General features: G+C 35.3%; 1 protein-coding gene across 1 annotated transcript in view; it reads right to left on the bottom strand.

Annotated features, from left to right (window-relative positions):
- TTC29 (tetratricopeptide repeat domain 29) overlaps positions 1–17,561 on the bottom strand; it is a 136,014-nt gene that overhangs the window by 74,078 nt on the left and 44,375 nt on the right. Inside the window, exons 5-6 of the mRNA XM_026867005.1 lie at positions 10,839–11,051; positions 5,390–5,475 (exon numbers count right to left, since the gene is read on the bottom strand). Of these exons, the coding sequence (XP_026722806.1) occupies positions 5,390–5,475; positions 10,839–11,051 (299 nt within the window). The remainder of the gene's footprint in view (positions 1–5,389; positions 5,476–10,838; positions 11,052–17,561) is intronic.

The raw sequence follows: 17,561 nt of genomic DNA, 5'->3' as shown, positions 1-17,561 counted from the left end.
TGTCTTGCTTTTTTTGGGATGTATAAATGATTAAACTTAAAACTAATGTATGGAAGTCCACCCATTTATGGTGTTTTGGTAGCCAGTCTTATGGAACATGGGACTCCCGAAGAGTAAGGCTGATATCAACAAGTTACTAGTACATTTATTTTCATTGTTTCTATGGGAAAACATGGAAATCTGATAATCTGAGTTACTTGTCATCAAGTAATAGATTTTTTACTTTTTGTTTCTCATGCTCTGTAAGTTTTGCATAACTTGACTACTGTAATTTTGCAGCAGCACTGCATTTAAGAGTGTTTTCTTACAAATGATATTCTTGTGGTACATTTATCTTGACAAAAATCCAGGTCACTGGGGAGTTATTCTGATGCCATTAACCAAGAAAAATGTAGTTTGTACCACAGACTGAAAAGGAAAATGATGCTCTGTTCTAAGGCAATTGTAGTGGACACCATATTGCTAAGGTGCAAATCTGTGTGGTACACAGAAAATTACCAAGGAAAACTCATTACATCTCAGAGCTACTCAGAACATTTTTTTTTTTCTTTCAGGTTTTCAAGAAACTGTCTAAGATAGGAGAATTACTATCTAAATTAAACCAACAGAATAAATCATTTCTTTGCTAAAAGACTCTTAACTTTCATATCCAAACAAAAAGTTAGATCTTTCTTTCATTTTAATAATTAAGTGCTAAATTAACAACAAGAAACTAATTGAATGATCAGACATCCACCTCTTTCCTGAAGTTTCAGGTCTTCTTTAAGATTCTCAACACAAATAATTTCTAATTTCTTAATTCTATCAGTATTTGAGTAAGTATATTTTGTCAGGAAAAAGTTCACTATCAGTACTAATTTTTCTCACATAATTTTGTTTGTATTATCTTCACCAATGCCTAGTAGCAGTGGGACCTTCCAGAAACATGAAATTTAATCAGTTTCAGAATTGGCTCACTAAATCCAGGCCTTCAAGAAGAAAACCTTTCTCTGTACATAATCCACTGTCAGTGTCAAGATCAATCAGAAGTGCCTACCTTCAAAGGTGACTCAGAGTTTTGTCTGTTTTTTTATTCCTCAGATATGAAAAATACAAAATTTCTATACGAGTATGGTTTTAAGAAAAATTTAAAAATCACTTTAATAAAAGTGAAGCCTCTAGGAATGATGAGACCTTTTCTTAAACTGGTATGCTAAAATATTTTTCAAGTATGTGATGCCATTTGCTAAGCTGAAAATGTTACACTTCATTACTAATGGCTAAATATCACTTATAGATGAATAAAGGACAATCTGTCTGATTTAAAAGAAGGAAGTTTGAAATAGTTTCTATTGAATAGTATCTTTTGATGTGCTTTGCAAGTCTCCATTCCAGTGTTTCTTTTTGTAGTAACAATAATGAAAGCCTAAACCTAAACTCAGTGGTCTACTCAGACACCATTGACAGAAAAGTGCCTTGAAGTTCAGCCTTCTAGCAAAGTACTAGAATAAATCTCAGAGGAATGATGCTCATTCTTCTCAACTATCTTTCACAATGTTTGGAGGAAAACAGGATAACATTCAGTCTACCTTTTGGGTTCTTTTATTTGCTAAGATCCTTCTTGATTCACCAAATTCATACATACATATGGGTGTAATCTCTGTAGTTAGATATAATGGATATAATTAGATAAGATATATCGTGCATACTAACTTCAGAATATCTGCATCCCAGATAAATTTACTTACGTTCTCTCTAGCTGCATGAGTTGAGACAAAATTTTCTGTTGTTTTGACAGAGACTTTTCCAGAAATTAACTGTATGGTCATAAATCACCTCTGATTACTTTAATAGGGTCATTTTGAATGTGAAGATATCTTTGTAAGTCCATAAATTTTCTTAATAATTTTGTGCCTGTGGCTTGTATATTGTAATTCTGACAATTCATGCATGTAGCATTATGTCATAAATTACCACATTTATTTTGTCATAAGTCTAAGTACTCGTGAACACTGCCTCTATTATTTAAATACGTAACATATCTGAAACACAGGATTCAATATTCAAAGTAAAGGAACGCTTAACAAAAAACTAATGCTCAGGCCAGGGATGAGGACTGGAATTTTCCTGATGATTTGGCATGCAACTCTAATTGAAAGAGAAAAAACCCTTGATGCCCAACTCTTTGAAGCATTCTTAAAAGCCCCTTTTTTTTAAAAAAAATAAATCCCCACATCAAGCATTAGATTACAATACCTTATGTGAGATTTCTAATGACACAGAAGTGTTTTACTTAACACTTAGCTTGTTACAGAAGTCTGAAGAAAACCAAGTAAACAGTAATTTTTACTTTAAAATTAGCCTAGATGGAGAACTCTCCCTGACAAAAATCTATAATGTTTAAGATTATATAATGTGAGCTATTAATATTTTGTGTTATATTTTGGGGAAAAGCTGTTAGGCTTGGTTATAAACCAGATGATATGAAAAATATTATGAACATACTACACTGTTATAGACCATAATTAGTTCTCAGGCTTTTAAACTTGCACACACTTAATGTTTTTACATCTGTGTAGGTATGTGAAAATCAATCATATATATCAAATAAAATTAATTTATACAGATTATGTTAGATTATACACCAAGTGCCTAGCAAATAAAAAAACCTCCTTCAACAAAACTAGCCCATTTGATACAAAGTGACTGCATATTTTTGATATAATAGTCTGTAGCTTAATCATTTCAACCTTTAATTACTGCATCAGATAATGAATATTTTGAACATATGCTTCTTCACTTTGCTAGAAGACATGAATGAAAGAGAAACAAGTTTATATGCATGGTACTGAGTGTGCATGTTGGGGGAGGGAGTAGCACGCTGAACAGCAAAAGGAACCAAGTGGCAACAATTGGAGGAAATGGTATCTGTAACAGCTGCTCCTTTCAGATTCCCCTAGAAGGAGACTGCCTGAGGTGGACCACAGCACAAAAGGATAAAGAAGATGAAAACTGATGCAAAGCAGGAAAATAACTGCTGAGACCCCTGAGCCTACATCCGAATAGTCCCAAGCTGTGTGGCAAGACCTCTTTAGCATGCTACAGAAGCTGGTGATGAACTACATATTACCATGAGGCAAACTGGCTCCTAGCAGTATTGTCTGCATGTTATGTGTAATGATAACCAGTAGTCCTCTGGGAACAGGATGCAATGATTTCATCTCTGTAAGCATCTGAGCTCCCCTTGGATACAGAGGCCATTAAACTGAGAACAGAAGGGTAAATTTTAGGCAATGATTTCTAATTGGAGAGTGAGGACAACTTGTGCTCAACAGTACCATCAACCACTGATATTTTTCTGCTGTCTATATTGATTACTGTTAAGGACAAAAGGAACTAAAATTTGACCCCTTTTTCTTAGTTCTATAGCGCACACTATATTTTCTGAAATAAGGTACTTCCCAGGTTTCTTATGTAATATTATCAGAAATTATATTAAGAAATGCCACCATATTATTCACACTGAAAACTACCAGTATTTTAATTACTGTTAAAATAACATTTTATAAATTTAATATAAAGTATAATTTTTCTTTTGTACTACAGAGACTTTCTTTCCCTTTTAACAAAAATGTGTATTGTTTTCCTTACCCGTCAGGTGTTTTTGTAAGACTAAAAACAATAAGCCAATTTATTGTGTAAATATTTTGAATTAATAGTAGTACATTACAAAATTCAAGGTTTCAGAATCTTCCTTAAAAAGTTAATCATTCTGCACATGACAGAAAGAAATGGAACTTCTAAATGACTGCTGGAGACATGGGGGAGCAATAAAGGGTAAGGAGTAGCTATAAAATGTAAGCAAAATAGATCCTGAGGAAACAATGCCAGGACATCTAGTATTTTTGACACTTTCAAGGGTAGTTTGATCCTTTGTATATCATGTAGATTGTGCAGTCTTGTTCATTAATTAATTTCTCCTGTGATGGAGAGAGCAAAAACGCATGCAAGCTTCTTTATTTAGCACATTTGTTTATCTTGCTACTCTTTATCATTCACACAGTTTATTGTGACTCTCAGAAACTCAACAGAAAAGTTGATCAGGTGAGAATGCTGTCACACCTGTAAGTCAAAAAACGATGTAGATAAACTTTAGTACAAAAAAATTCTAGTCTAATCTGTCATACTGTATTCTTGGAAGAGATTAAATATCCTCTTCTCATTGCTGCTGCAACTATTAGATATAATTTTATAAAATTATACGTAGCTTTTAAATGTTGAAATATGTTCATATTCAGCTACAGACTTGGACTGCAACTGATGTGAGCACAGGCTTCTACTTTATGGCATTCAGTTGATTTATACAGAAGATAGGCCTATCAGCACTGAAGAATTATGCATAAAGATGGTCAATAACTTCTGGAAAATCATCACAAATCATTGAAAACATGTAAGAAGATATTTCAAGACAGAAATCTAGAACCCCTCCTACACTGCAGAAGCCAAGTAAGCAATACCGAAACCCATGATGAATTAACTTCTACTGGTCTATTTCTGAAAAAAAAAAAAAATCACCACAACAAATAACCACAAAGAATGATCTCTATAAAACATGTTCATTAATAAAATACTGAGTCATTCTGCAGTTAAAGGAACAAAAAGAAGTAGAAATAGTAATTATTCAGCTGATTAATCACAATGACCATGGATAAAATATTCAAACAAATTTCCATACAAGATTTTTAAGATCATGGAAGACTTCTCTGATGACTGGCACAGACAAATGAAGCTGCTGCTTATCTTACCTCTCACACTGACCTATGATAAACTAGAACTCTCCTTCCAGACTAGAATTCCACATGTAGAATTATCATTGTCTTACAGTTATTATGTATGAGAGGCTCAAGGGAAACATGAGAAGATGAGCTTGAATTCAAGTATCAACAGAAGGGATTGCCTCAGCATTATAGCTTTTCATACCAAAAGCAATTCATATTTCTTCTAAATTCCTGATGTTCTGAAAGTCTCAAGATGTGATATATTTTTGATTGTTGCTCACAAATATGCTGTATCAAACTAGTTTGCACAACTGGTGTTTTATACAAAAAACTGACTAAATAAAATTTGTTTCATATATGTATGATTACAGGCAAAGGAAAGCTAGTCACATATAACATAAATTGTCAATTTATATTATTTCTACAGATCCAAGCATGGAACATGGACTCCATCAGTTCCGGAATTTATTGGAACCATAATTGCTTAAGCCACATGGATCCCTGTCTACAGAACTAGACATAGTTATACAAGGTTCACGAGCCAAGACTCTTCAAGTCTTTTCCACTCTCCAAAATGCCTGAGATGTTGAGAAAGGCGTTGAGAAAACTAAAGTAACTTTAAAATAACTTACTGATAATGCTGTCTGCTGCTCTCCAGCAAAATGGTATGCTAAACTTAAGTAATATGCAGCTTCTCCTTCCATCATCTTATCACCTCCTGAAGAAAGGATTAAAGTTACAGTTACCATTGTAATCTGAACAAAATTACATTAGTACAGACAGTTCTTGCAGGTTCTTGAATAGCATATAGATGTTTAAGGGCTGTAGTAAGATTTTCCTTCTCCTTACCATTGTCATTTACCTCTTTCCAAAAAATATATAGTGACAATTACAAATAGAGGCTATGGATTTAAACAAAGTTCAGCAAAGTCAGAGAAGATATCTTCCAGTAAGTAATGCAGTACAATCAATTTAATATGCTGGAATGTTCTCTATCATGAATTGTTTAATATTACTCACAGTGTCTTCACATTAGAAAATCATAGCCTCTCTCTTTCTATTCATATATAAAAGTACCTACAAATATATAATACACAGTAATATATAAGCAGAAAATATATTGACCCATACACTTTGATAACGTGAATTTTAGTGAAACACCAAGAGAACTATCAGTAGACCATGTTCATATTACTTATTTTCATGGCTATTTTGCAAGCTACTGTAAGCTAGAATAGCTTTAGAAAGGGATAACTTATACTTGCAAGCAATAGTCACAGAAAATTCTGCAGAGGCAGTTGCTAACTGGAGTGCATCACACTCTTCCACGATAGTTGTTATTTCACTAATACTGATCTAACAAACAAGGCTTGCTGGTCTTTTTATACAGCTCCCTCAATAGAAAATCATCCATTCAACTCTGAAATTTATAATAAATAAATTACATAAATTCTTGCTATTTCACACTACATTCCAAAAATTTCCCTCCAGAGCGTGAGTATCCATAAAAAAATTTTGTAGATGTAATTATATTAAACATTATATTAAAAATAGCCAAAAATCCAATCTTTCTGTTGCTCAACATCCATCAAACACAATAGAGTGGAAAATCAGCCTGAAGCATAACTACATGTCAAGACATTTTGCAAAATGCACAAATTGCAATGAGAAGGGAGACTATCTACTTAAAATAGGCTAATAAATTCTTTATGTCCAAACACACAGAAGCCTACATCTAGTTCTAAACTACCTGAATGTTATAATTGCTGAGGCCATAGTAATCCTCTATCTATAGCATTTATTAAGTTACATAAAATTATGAAAAGCCTGTAACTCAAAAACCTGATGGTCTTTTCCAATATTCAGTATCTTTTAAAAGGCTTAATGAGACAAAAGGATAAAGAAATAGAGTTTCACAGAGGAATAATAAGTGCAAAGTTTCTGGAGATATAAAAAACTTCTTTCCTCACTTAAAAACAGGCTGAATCTGACGTGGGTAATATCTTATCCTAATTCGTAAAGTGGATAAACACAGATGATGGTCCAGAAGGACAGAATTGATATTACAGATGGCAGTCAGAGCCAGTATGGGTTTAACTAAATTGTTAAATATGTGCTTCACAGATAGAGGCTGTGGTTCTGGAATGGGGACTGGAGAACTTGTCTGAAATGAGCTTCTAAATCTTAAATTTAAAGAGAACAGTGGCAAATATACTGTGCATAGCGGTATTTACTACATGTCTCAGCTGAGAAAGTGATTGAAGTAAGAGTGCTGGAACATTTGCCTGGTCAAAGTAAGTTTTGGAAAGGCTTATGATCCATTTTGACAATCTTCATTTCCAGCAGTTTTCACTAGCAAGAGGAAGTTGATGGGAAACTTCATCAGCAGTTACTAGTTACTTCTAGTTACTACAGTAAATATCAGTAGCAGCAGTTTTACTGTAGCTGTGACTTAAGCATGCATTATAGCCAACAGCTGTAGAAAAAGATAAAAGCTTGTATTTGATCAGTCAACAGATGCAGCTGGAAAAGTTGGAGAAGTTTTTGGGTACACAGGTCCTTCTTCAGCTGATTAACTATTGGCATTCTCAATATTTGGGTACATACTTCCAAGAGAAAAGATCTAAATAGGCAACTCACAAAACAGATCTGCTAATGTAAATTGCAGATAAAACCAAAATAGGTTATTTAGTAGTTTAATTGAAAGAAAAAAATAGCAAAATACAATAATATACCCTCACAAATTAAACATTTGGAATGGAAAGTACTGAATTCTTGTCCCCAAATTCAAGTTTGGTTTATTCCTCAAAAATTACCTTATAAAAGCATTTAGATTTCAAATGGTGTTTTAAAATATTCTTCATGAGATAAGGCAAGATGAGAAATGTTGGTTCTTTGGAATTAATGTAATCAAAGACAATATAATAAAAAATCTGAAATAGAAATAATTTGCTGGCATTTAAAAAAATGATAAATGGTAAAGCTCACATTGGCTTAGATGCCTGAAAGCTTATTAATTTTTTAAGTATCTGCTGGGGTCTAATAGAGATATTTCTTTTTAGGAACTTGCCTTGGCTTCACTGAATACACTTCAGATATTTTCTGTAGATTGCTGCAGTATTCTATCTAGCTGTATAGTCATACATTTATTTGTGGCAAAACTTATTTAAAGAATTGGAAAATATTTTCAGTTATTTTGTCATTTTTGATAATTTAACTCTATATATCCTAACAACTACTCAAAAACTGGTTAACAGAGTAATATTGGACATACATTATTAAATTTAAAGAACAAATGTATCTGGTGGTAAATATGTAATTAATATTACATTTTAATTGTATGTGCAATTCATATGCAAAATACGCCCCTTAAGGAATACCATGAATAGCTCTTGAATTACTGTGCATGGAAAAAGATGATTATTTGAGACTTTCTATTGTACTTCTGAGAAGCACTCCAATAATCATCTAGGATAATCATCTAGGAAAAGTAAGTCTGTAGAAATGGACATTTAACAGTATATTTTGAGAAACAAGAATTATTAAGATTTCTGAAAGATCTGAAAAATTATGTGTATATTGTTAAAGTCAGCTTGTAAGATTTGCTTTCTTTTTTCTGTTCCCTCTCGTGTAAGAAATGCATCAGAGCATGGTATTTCTAGTTAGTCAACATCTCATATTATATACAAACTTTCAAACGCTGTTGTAATTTCTCCCAATTTTAAACGTATCCACACACGGACAAAGCTTCATACAGGCATTATCTAAAACAAGGTGGCAATCAGGAGTATTCAGCATGAATTTAAGACATGGAAACAGTGCTTCACCAACCCAATAGCATTCTAGGATAAAGTGACTGGCCTGGTGGATGAAGGAAGAGCTGTGGATGTTGTTTCTGTCAATTTGAGCAAGGCTTCTCGCACTGACCCCCGTAACATCTTCATATACAAACTGATAGAATATGAGATAGAAGATAAACAGACGGTGAGGCAGACTGAAACCTAGCCGAGCTCCTGGCCTCAAAGGGTTGTAAGCAGCAGCATGAAGCCCACTGGGAAGCCAGTCCCTGGTGGTATCCTCAGGGATCAATACTGGCACCAAGACTGACTGATATCTTCGTTAATGACCTGGATGGTGTGACCAAGCTCCCCCTCAGCGTGTTTGCCAGAAACACAAAAGCAGGAGGAATGGTTGATCCGGCAGGTAGGTGTTTGTGCTGCCAGTCAGAGGAGCCTCAGCAGGCTGGAGCAAAGGGCCGACGGCAGTCTCGTGATGTTCAGGGAAGGGAAATGCCAAGTCCTGCACGTGGGGTCGCACAAGCCCAGGCACCGGCCCAGGCTGCGGGCTGACTGGGTGGAAAGGAGCGTGGCAGAGAAGGACCTGGGTTTCCCGGTGGACAAGTTGCCTGTGAGACAGCAATGCACACTGGTGGCAAAGGTGACCAGCGGGATCCTGGGCTGCATTAGGCAGAGCGTTGTGAGCAGGTCGAGGGAGGTGAGGTCCTTTGCCTCTCCTCAGCACTGGTGAGGTCACGCCAGGAGTGCTGTGTCCCATTCTGGGCTCCCCAGTACAAGAGACATAGTGGAGTGAGTCCAGGGAAGGGCTGCAAAGATGTCTGAGGGACGGGGAGCATGTGTCCTAGGAGGAGAGGCTGAGGGAGGTGGGATGTTGAGACCACAGAAGAGAAGGCCCAGGGGGGATCTTATCAGTACCTCTTAGGCAACAGTAAAGAGGAAGGAGCCAGGCTCTTCTCAGTGGTGGTCAGTGACAGGACAGGAGGCAATGGGCAAAATACATGATATTCCATTTCAACACAAGAATAATTAAAAAATACTGTGAGGTTGAATGCTGGAAAAGGTTGTAGAGTCTCCATCCTTCAAAAGTCACTCAAAACTCTGCTGGACACCGGCCTCCTCTAGTTGACCCTGCTCTGAGCAAGGCAGGTGGAGATTATCTCCAGAGATCCCTTCCAACCTTAACAATACTGTGATTCTGTGCTCTTTGTCTTAAACAGTTTTTCTAGCCAAATTCCCTCTTGCCATGTAATGCTCTATAATAGAGTACTTTGTGTAACCCACTATGGTGGATATTTCAGACAAACGTACTTTTCAAAATTCAGTAACAGAATTTTCCATGAACAGAATCCTGCTGGTGCATCTCTAGTGGCTCTTCCTTGGAGGGAGGAGGAGAGGGCATAGAAAAATGGTTTGAAACAAACAATGTCAAGAGAGACATTAAAAAAACCCCAACCAAACCATCGTAAGTTTCTTTTTACTCCCAGACCAAACTTTTGGATATTTCTGGCAAGCCTGTTCAGACAATACTGGATAAATGCATGAATAATTACTGTGTGTGACAGAATCACCGTACTTGGCTTGATCACTTTTTCTTTATTTTTATTTTTACCTGATCTAGGGTATTTTGTTATTGTGAGGGTATCTGAACAATGGAAAATATTTTCCAGAATGGTTATGAAGTCTTCACCTGTGGAGATACTAAAAACTTGAGTGGATATAGTCCTAGACAGCATGCTCTAGCTGACCCTGATGATCTCCAGAAGTCTTTCTTCCCACATCAGCTATTCTGCAATTTTGTATATTTTTAGTTCAGGTTTCGAAGTATTTACATGTATTAAGATATACAGAAAAAATCTTGTTTGCTTATGACAGAAACCCTATTTTTGCAAGTACTAAATAAATATGTAGAGTGAAAAGGTAGTGCTCCAGCAGATAATATCACTCAAAATTTGCCAAATAAACAGTGACTAGCCAATCAAAACCAGTGAGCTGAACTTCCATCAGTGACCTCACTTTCTGATTATGTGTTCACTGTTTTATACTATTATTCCCACAAGGTTGTTTTCTTGGAGATAAAGCTTTCAGGAATCAAAAAGATTCTTTGTTGTCTGCAAGACGGCATTTCTGCTTTAGTGAGATCTGGAACTGTATTGATAGCATTTGTCTTTGAATTTCGTAGGAAATAATCACCCAGTCAAACACTTCAGAATTTCTACTTTACTCTTGGGAAAATCATGGCATGCACATCAAATAAAGGAATGTGAAAGTGTTATTTTCCACCTACCCTCTTTTGCCATTTTTAAAGCTTTTATTAGCGTTTTGATGGCCTGGTCGTGTTCTTTATTTTCTAGCATTTTGTCTGCTAGTAATGTATAAATTCTCCAGAGATGTTCACATGCCAGCGAATTGTAAGTATGGCCTGTCTCATCCTTCCACGTTGAACCTTCTGTTAGCTGATAAAACACTTCATAATGCTCAGCAGCTTTCATGACATGACCTGAAAAATGTCATTCATAACTACAATCAGCGTAATCAACAAAATCTTTAAAAGTTATTACTCTATAATAATTTTCTCATTAGAAAGTAAGTTGCAGCCAATTGTTTCACAGATTTTTCAAGAATCTCCAATATGTAACTTACAGATCACTGGAAAATACTGCCAAACCTCACAGTTACCAGTAATGTTGTAATTTAGACTTATTGCATTTTAAATTAGCTTTCCTTAGTAGATTCACAGTGTTGGGGGTGTGGGATCTCAAGGATGCAGTCAGAATTTTCTAGAAAATACATCTATTATAGATTAATGATAATGACTATAGCCTTTGTGGATCTCTCATTTCAAAATCACATCTATGCATAAATAATCACAATTAAAACTATTCAAGTTTCTTTTTCAATAATGAAAACCTGTGCTAAAAGATTTGAAATGTGGAGAATAGTATCAAAACTGAAGGGGAATATTTAAGTACATTAATTGATGAAAGAAGGATTATTATGCAATGTAATTTATTAAACAGTTATTACTAGGCCAACTCTGGTGAGTTTATGTAGTACATTTACTGGAAGGGTTTTAACCACTAACAGATTAATTATTGAGCCTGAAGTAATACACTTTAAGGTCTTCAAATGTAAGTTGAAACTTTCAAAGATGTTCAAACATCTTTAAGGTAAATGAAAGTTTGAAGATAAAGGTCAATTCATTTTACCATGCTATTTCCTCCCTCCCCTCTACCTTCAGCTAGATTTATCTCCATGTATACACGCAATCTAGATTTCCATGTTTTCTAGACAGTGGAAATTCAAATCCTTTGACAGAACAGAAAAGCTTTTCCTTAGCCATAATGGGTACAGAAAAAGGGCTGGGACAGATAAGATGAGAAGAAATCATTTACGTATAAAAAAACCCCAAACATTCTAGTCACCAGTACCTTGTTTTACAAAAAATATTCTATAGCTGGGAAAACTGTGAATATGGCCCTTCCTTCCTAACTTTGTGTGTGTGTTATGGAGGAATCTTGCCCCGTAGATCACCAATTTATCAACTGCTATTTCTATTAAAAGCTGAATGCATTTGCAGTTTACACCTCTTCTGAAACATGATTTATAAGGAACAATTAGTTTTGCAAACTGTTTTTACAGTGCTGCATTCAAATTACAGAAAGAACCAGGAAGGAGAAAAGTTGTTTCCCAGATGTAGGAAAGGAAGGGAGAGACGCTTGGAGAAGGACCTTTAAGCATTCTGAGAGAAAATGAGGCTAGTTCCCCAGGCCTCCAGCCAACCTAGAGGCAGCAGAACAGCTATGACTGATTCCTCTTATTAACTTAATTTAGATTGGTATTTTGCATATGTTACTCTTTTACAACTATGCTTTCAACTTTGCAATATAAAACATAACTCTTATCTTTATTAGTTAAATTTATTTTCATATGAAGCTTCTCTGATTATTAAAATGAGTTCTACTAAAATTGACAAGCAGGAGAAACTTTCAAAGAAGCAGCTAATTAAATGAGTTTCATAGACAAATAATTTTAAGGCTCTGCAACCTATGATTCATGTAAGACTCACAGAGGAGACAACAAAAAGGGCTGAAGAATGAAGCATCAGCTGAAAGGGGAGACAGCAGGCTTTATTCAGTTCCACTCTAGCTAGGGACAGGAATCAGACAGATGTCCCAAAATGTCAGAAAAAAATCTTATTGCCAGAGTAGCTATCAGACCCTGTAAACAGACAGGAAAAGATCTATGCATTCTTTCCAAAATATCATACACTTGACATCAGACTGAGCAAACAGAAATGCAAAGTGAAATTATCATGACCAGTACAAGCTGTTTAAGGATTCACTGACAGTACCTGTAACAGGAAACAGAGACTTGTTAAAACCAGATGAAAACTCTAGTCCATCCTAAAGAGGCTTCCAATTTGAACTTAGGTTTCTGCCTATCCAGTACAGCTAAGTTCTTAGGGCAAGTCCAACTCAGCAGTCAACAGAATTCCAGTTATCCAAGTTGCTGAATGCAGATTTAACATATTAATTGAAGAAGCTGGTATTGTCTTTGTGACAAATGACGGAAAACTGAGTGGAAATTTAATGTTAATAGCTAGATCTAGTATTTTATCCACTTGGATACTCATAAGCACACACAGACTTCTTCTTGGAATTCCACCCCCCACCCCACCCCACCAAGTTTATTAATCAACTGATTGTCCTTTTGAAATGATACTGCCATACATTTAAGTGATCTAGTTTCACTATGTGTGTAATGGATTCTTTATAATAGTAGAGTTTGACTCATGTGTAAAATCAAAAACTTTTAGTAAGAAGAGGAAGCAGCAAACACATGAATGGTATCACTTGGATATATAATTGGAAACTGAACACAGTATCTGAGTTTCTCCTAAGATTCTAATATAATCTCTTAACAGGACACATCATTTAGATAAATATATGTGCAACCTTCAGAACTATTGTTTAGCTTGTTAGAACTATCAGGTATGGTAATTTTTACCCATGCGTCCTCACTTGCGGTATCCCCTTGAGAAAGTTTCTGTCAGACTAGAAATTGAACTCATATATTCCATGTACCCTATAGTTCTTAAGAGTTGACCTAACTATAAGAGCTGTGACCTGATATCCTTTTTGCCAGATCTCAGTGAAACCTCTTTAGAAACAATCCATCTACATCAAGCCTCAAAATAGAAAAGCAATACAGTATTTTTGGCTGCATTCAAATGGGACCTAAATTGTATTTGGCTTCACTAAACTACCAAGAAAGATTATGAAGTAAAAAGTAATACTAGCTTCTTAGAAAAATACCAAAAAGAAGATACTGAGCAAAAAAAATAAAATAACTGCTAGTTTCCTTAATTAGGGAGAGATGGAATTCCTGCCCTGAAAGCCCTTACATGGCTGGGATTTTGCTTATCAAAGACTCTTTCAAGTAACAGTAGCTATTTGGAGAGCTCTCAGATTCATAGAAGGTAAAACATTTTAGACTTTGGAATTCATTTCTCCATCAAAATAATCTGAAATCCCTTGTTCTCATTGGCAAATGACACATCAGCCTATTTCTTTAATCCGTAATGTTTATGTGAACGTCAAGTATTGTGGAAAAAGGTTTTCCGGGTAGTGGCAAGCTTATTCACTGTCATGAGTTAGTTCAGTTGGAATTGACCTGGCCAGTGCCTCCCAGTTTTTAAACACTGAACTACTGAAACTGTTAGGTGCAGACATAGGTAGATGCTGTCTGACAAACTTCAAAAACATGAAAAGAAAGTAATAAACCCATTACAGAACATTTCTGAGAGTAAGAATATTTTTATCTCACCTGAGCAGTGACAAGGCAGAGTTTTAAATTACTTTTATCAACTGGAAGTAAAAAACCCAACCAACTAAACAGCCAGTGAGTAGGAAAATCACTTGGAATAGTTTGTAGAAATCTATTTTCTATATCTCTAGGAATTCAAAGAGAAAATCCAGAAGGTGTTTCTAGGAAATCTATATTTGAAAAAAAATCTATCTGCAAAATGTTACACAAAGCAGTATAGCTTTTTTCAGTTGGCAGCATTAACAGCAATTGCATATTTCTTTTCCCACTGCCATGCAGAAATTAGCTCAGTATATATTAAATGAAATTTGAAAATCTCTGATACCTCTTCTCTGTTTATAAAAGGAACCAAACCCCAGAAATTTAACTCTTATAACATACATACTATCACTACTAAAATGTTATAGTTTAATGTAGCTCAGGGTATAACAAAAGAAACCCTACCAGCAATAATCTTAAACATGGGAGGTAAACCTTGTCACAGCATAATTTTGGGAGTAAAGAATCAGTTTTAAACAATTATATGAATGTAAGACATTGCCGCAAAAATTTTTGAAATTACTCTTATTTTCATAGCAACTATGTACATATGCACAAAGATTTGTGCTACAGTTTTCACTGAGTTGCCTAGAAGTCAAAAAAATAAATCTGTTCATTCAAGCAAAAGAACTCAGTGTAATTTTGTAAATACTGAAGAGAAATGTTTTTGCATTATCTAAAACTTCCTTTATTCCCCTTCCTAAAACCCACTCCAAAAGTATACATTTGTTATATCAAAATAGATATCAAACCAAAAAAGGATATATATAGAGACTACTATTTTGCCTTTTTTTTTTTTTTAAGTAGAAAGATTGACTAGATATTAACACAAATGGGTTTAAATGTGAAGCTGCCATAAAAGCAGGCACATAAATGTAATTCTCTCAGCCGCTATTTTGATGCACATTTTTGATTCCATGAATATTTTATGAAATGGCCCAAACTAAAGCCATATAACATTCCTGCATTACTGATGCTTGCGCCCGTAAGCTACAAACATTAGAGGTATGATTGAGTGCATTAAAATGAACTCATTCAGCAGTGCATTGATTACTTGAAGGAGAAGAAAAAAAGTAGTTATTCCCACTTAAGAAAACAGCACACAAATCTGAAGTTTCAATACTGAAATTAGAGATAGAAATTTGAATAACATGGTATTTAATAAAGGCAATGCAAAACTATCTAGAATTCTTTATATACAGTCCTGCCAATTAATTAGGTGAGATGTTAATTAGGTCCACAGATTGCTTCCAGTAGTGTACAGGTAATTTAAAATGTCACAATCCGGAAAATGCAGTGACTGACCTGTTCTAGCTCCATGCCTCAGCAATACCGAGAGCACCTAATGATTTCCTTTTCTATCAGCTCGTACATTCACCAATGAAAATAATGTCACCAAAACAATTGCACAAAAAAGTGACAGGTCTGTTAGGTACATTTCTTCAGCAGCACTAGTAAAAGCAGAAAGCACATTTAGTTCTGAATTGTAAACAGTTGTTGAGGACTTTAGAAAATATTCCACTTTAGCTTAAAACAACAACCTAAAGGAACAATAAAGCTTTATGTATATTATGGTATATTTTAATCTAGAACTAGGACATCTTTTGTAATCAGTTACTTCACTGTACAACGTGGACATAAAATCTGCTTGAAGCAACAGTTAATGGTAGTAAAAAAAGAAAAACGTAATTACTATTTTAAAAGATATAGGCTTACATTTCAGTTTAACTGCTTGAACTACTTGTATTATTTTTAGTTTCCTATGTTCAATTACGATAATTATGGTAGCATTATTCATGCTGAAAAAGTTAAGAACCTGTCACACTTTCCAACGTAAGCCACTATCTACAGAGGTTGTCATAAGTCTTTTAACAGAGATGTGTTGGGAGGTGGAACAAAAAGCTCACAAGAATCATAAAACAAGGCTCTCATTCAGCAAACACTTGAACCACCCTGGACTCCTGAGGTGAAATTAATTGTATAGAAGTCACTAGGACTGATCTCAGATGCAAGAACTGAGTTTATGTGCCATCTGCAAAAGCAAGACAAAAATTGTGGAAGAGATTTAAGATAAAATTTTGCAGTTCCATAACTTCAAAATTCCTCTAAACCACAACCAATCATCAGACAACAATCAAGTTGAGTGTTCTTGAGATAAAGCATTAAAAGTTAGTTTCATTTACTATAGAGGACCTGACAACACTTTTCAGAAAGATACCACAGGGAGTTTTTAGCAAAATGACATAGACGGTTCATAAGAATATTGTAATGGACATGCTGGCTGATCATGGGGTATTCTGACAATTCCCCCAATTTGACAATACACCAGTAGATTTCTCCCTAGAGTCAGCTGCTCAAAGTCAGCTGAAAGCATGCCTGAGAGGTATAAGGCTTGAGGACATAAAAGAGAAGGATACAGATAAAAGGAAAGTTGAGCATCACACAACCTGAGATATGGTGTTGGTGGACTGAGACTGCAGTGCAAAAATATGGTATTTTATGTTCCCTTGTCTGGGCCAAGAACTGCTAGGCTAAGCCTTGGTATTGCAGTTTAGAGAATACTATATTATTTCTGCTGACATTAGTTAAGCAAGCATTTGTTGTCCAGAAAGAAAAAGAACTAGAGGAATCCGGTGAGCATTAGCTCATATACAGTCTTGCCCTGTGAGAACCTAAATTACTTGCCTTAAAGCTCAAATACTCAGAATATACCGAGAGGGCAGTGCATAGAGAACAGTAGGACTGTTCACGGTATCTAATATCGCATCATCAACACATTATGATATTAAAAACGCTCTAAAAAGTTGTTGTTTAAAGGGTTCTCTGAGAGACACCTCACAAGCTAGAGATAACAGTAGTTTCTCTGGTTGCTTGCCTGTCTGCTCTCTAATCCCTTCCCCTGCTGCTGCCAACACTACTGAATTGCAAAGAAGGGTTTCCCACAGGCAGCTGAAATGACAGCTGCTGCAGGGATAGTTTACTGTGGACAAGCAAGAGAAAAAAACTGTAATTAACTGAAGAGCATATTACCAGAACAGGAACTGCTGTGAAAAATCTTGTTCTTACAAGAAAACATGAAAAAGTACAGGAGGACCAGACACTGTTGTAGGGGAGACTGAAACAGATATCCTCCTCCTGCCTT

The sequence above is a fragment of the Athene cunicularia genome, unplaced genomic scaffold (genome assembly GCF_003259725.1).
Source record: "Athene cunicularia isolate RWA unplaced genomic scaffold, athCun1 SCF_1, whole genome shotgun sequence".
NCBI classification, from domain to species: domain Eukaryota; kingdom Metazoa; phylum Chordata; class Aves; order Strigiformes; family Strigidae; genus Athene; species Athene cunicularia.
Note: the sequence above shows the minus strand (reverse complement) of the source record. Positions and strands in the feature narration are given on the sequence as shown.